The sequence below is a fragment of the Umbelopsis ramanniana genome (assembly GCF_025399195.1).
Source record: "Umbelopsis ramanniana AG unplaced genomic scaffold K450scaffold_157, whole genome shotgun sequence".
Lineage (NCBI taxonomy): Eukaryota > Fungi > Mucoromycota > Umbelopsidomycetes > Umbelopsidales > Umbelopsidaceae > Umbelopsis > Umbelopsis ramanniana.
In genome coordinates, this window is record NW_026252243.1 from 1 (window position 1) to 2,412 (window position 2,412).

The following is a 2,412-nucleotide window of genomic DNA, read 5'->3' on the forward strand; positions in this document are numbered from 1 at the left end:
GAAACGCTCACATGTGAGCGTTTCTAGAAAACTCAACTTTGTTGATCTTTTCCGGAAACGTCTTTTTCTTTAAGAAAAAGCGTTTCTAGCGAACACTATTTTATAGAGTTCACCGGAAACGCGTGGCTACGCGTTTCTAGCTTAATGGATAGAGCACAGGATTTCGACTCTTGTTGGTAGAGGTTCAAGTCCTCTGAAACGTTATTTAGAATAAGTTATTATACTCATCCTTGATTTCTGGTTTTATAAGGACTGAGGGCTTAATAGAAGGATTCAGAATGAAATTCTACGGTGGAAATAGCTCAATTGGTAGAGCGTTAGTTTGTGGTACTAACGGTTCCCGGTTCGATCCCGGGTTTTCACCCATTTTTCAGTTATGAAACTTACCTTCCCCCCCGCGGGCAACATACGTTGCCTCCGCGGGGTAGATATTTTCTTAGCCGCCGGACTCAGACCGGTGGCCCGCCCCGGCGGAGGACAAGATCCATAATGAATCCTACAAATATAAGAAATAGATAGACATTCAAAATGTTTATTGAATCTGACCTTTATAGGCAATAGGTTAGAGGAGTTAGCTCAATTGGTAGAGCGTTAATCTTACACATTAATGGTTAGAAGTTCAAGTCTTCTACTCCTCATTTTATATAAATAGCCGCCGGGCTCAGACCGGTAGCCCGTCTCAGCGGAAAATTATTTTAAGGAGCAGTAGCTTAACTGGTAGAGTCCTTGCTTGTCACGTAAGAAGGTACCGATTCGAATTCGGTCTGCTCCGTCTAATTAAATCGGATCCAATCGAGTCCCCTAAGGATTCTCCTCGGGATAGAGAATGAATTTCACTTTATTTGTCTATTAATTAAGACCCTTTATTTTACCCAAAAGGTTTATCAATTTTCTCTAAATTTAGACTCTATACTGGGACCTTGAGTGATCTGGAGCTCTGTGCTCCCAAAAAAAATTCTATATTATTGGATAGAGCGGGACTTGAACCCACAAGGATAAAATATCCTATAGTTTAGCAAACTACTTCCTTACCGATTCGGGCATCTATCCATTCTCCGCCGGTCTGAGTCCGGCGGCTAAGTTTCATTTTCATCCCTGGTCCCCGGCCCTATAAGGACCAGGGCTTAAGAGATTCACTTCTTTTATTTTATATAGGGAACTATTTGATAAATTGAATGACCTCTATTCAATACCTAAAATTAGCCCCCAGGTTGGAACTCCAGTCCGAGGGTCCTAAAGCCTTGTGCTCTGGGGATCTATTGTTTATCTTTCTTTTATTTAATTTAGTCACCGAGCTAGGACTCCAGTCCGAGGGGCCTGGACTCGAGGGTAGTCTATCTGGGGCTCGATTAGGATTAAATCAAGGGGTTATAATTGATTCATTAGGGTAATTACGTTCGAAATAAGGTATAAGTAAGATTAATGATTTGGTTATGTTCAATAGTTCTGCGTAGAAACGTTTCAATTCTTTTAAATAATGAATCAAATAAACTTCCACTCGTCCCTGGTCCCCGGCCCTGTCGGGACCGGGAACTAAGGGAGATATCTTTCTGAAGAAATTCATTTAGATTTAGTTCCCGGGCTGGTACTCCAGTCCGAAAGGCCTGGAGCCCTGTGGTCCGGGGAATAGATTCTCTATAAACTTATATGATGAATATAAGTTATTAATATATCCGGAGCATTGTGCTCGGAATTCTTCTTAAAAGAATCATTTCTTTCAATCAATCGATTTTTTGAATCTCGAATTTCTATGAAAGATTCAGGATAGAAATCAATTTTCTAAAATGAATATCTGGCTCTGTCAGTACTGTATACTTAGTATACTAAGTTTACATAAGGAAGATTTGAGTTTAAATTGTATCCTGAATAAAAAATGAATGAATCCTTACGTAGTGTAAATTATGTTTGGATAAGAAATTTTATGTCAATGAAATTTTTCTAAATACCCATTTCTAGTATAACAAAAGTATAAATTGTTTATATTTAGAATCTGTTTATATACAGAATGATGTTTTTATCATGTATGTAAAGTTCGAATGGAATAAACTTTATCATTTGATTTCAATCATTGATTTTATTTATGGAGAATCACTTTTGTGATTCGAATCCTTGTTTATTTCATTTTATTCTTATACGAATCGTCAAAATGGTTTGTATAAGGTTATACTAAAATTTCATTTTAATATTATGAAATTACTAAAACGTAATTCATTTTTAAGTATTGTAAATAGCTATTTAATTGATTCACCTCAACCTTCAAATATTTCTTATATGTGGAATTTTGGATCTTTATTAGGATTTTGTCTTGTTATTCAAATTGCGACAGGAGTAACTTTAGCAATGCATTATACTCCTACTATTGATCTAGCATTTATTAGTGTAGAGCATATTATGAGAGATGTAAACTACGGA

At 36.7% G+C, this 2,412-nt stretch overlaps 1 protein-coding gene and 5 non-coding genes across 6 annotated transcripts; 5 read left to right on the forward strand and 1 right to left on the reverse strand.

The window, feature by feature from the left end:
• Positions 1-130: 130 nt before the first annotated feature.
• On the forward strand, positions 131-203 carry K450DRAFT_t118. Its single transcript has one exon. It is a non-coding gene; the product is annotated as a tRNA-Arg (tRNA).
• Positions 204-291: 88 nt separating this feature from the next.
• Positions 292-364, forward strand: K450DRAFT_t119. Its single transcript has one exon. It is a non-coding gene; the product is annotated as a tRNA-His (tRNA).
• A 201-nt stretch (positions 365-565) lies between these two features.
• K450DRAFT_t120 lies at positions 566-638 on the forward strand. Its single transcript has one exon. It is a non-coding gene; the product is annotated as a tRNA-Val (tRNA).
• Positions 639-699: 61 nt separating this feature from the next.
• Positions 700-772, forward strand: K450DRAFT_t121. Its single transcript has one exon. It is a non-coding gene; the product is annotated as a tRNA-Asp (tRNA).
• A 194-nt stretch (positions 773-966) lies between these two features.
• On the reverse strand, positions 967-1,050 carry K450DRAFT_t122. Its single transcript has one exon. It is a non-coding gene; the product is annotated as a tRNA-Ser (tRNA).
• A 1,137-nt stretch (positions 1,051-2,187) lies between these two features.
• K450DRAFT_160564 (uncharacterized protein) lies at positions 2,188-2,412 on the forward strand (the record flags this gene model as incomplete). The annotated part of the gene is made up of 1 exon (XM_051584009.1): positions 2,188-2,412. A coding segment is annotated over one exon (225 nt), but the record flags the coding sequence as incomplete, so codon positions are not given.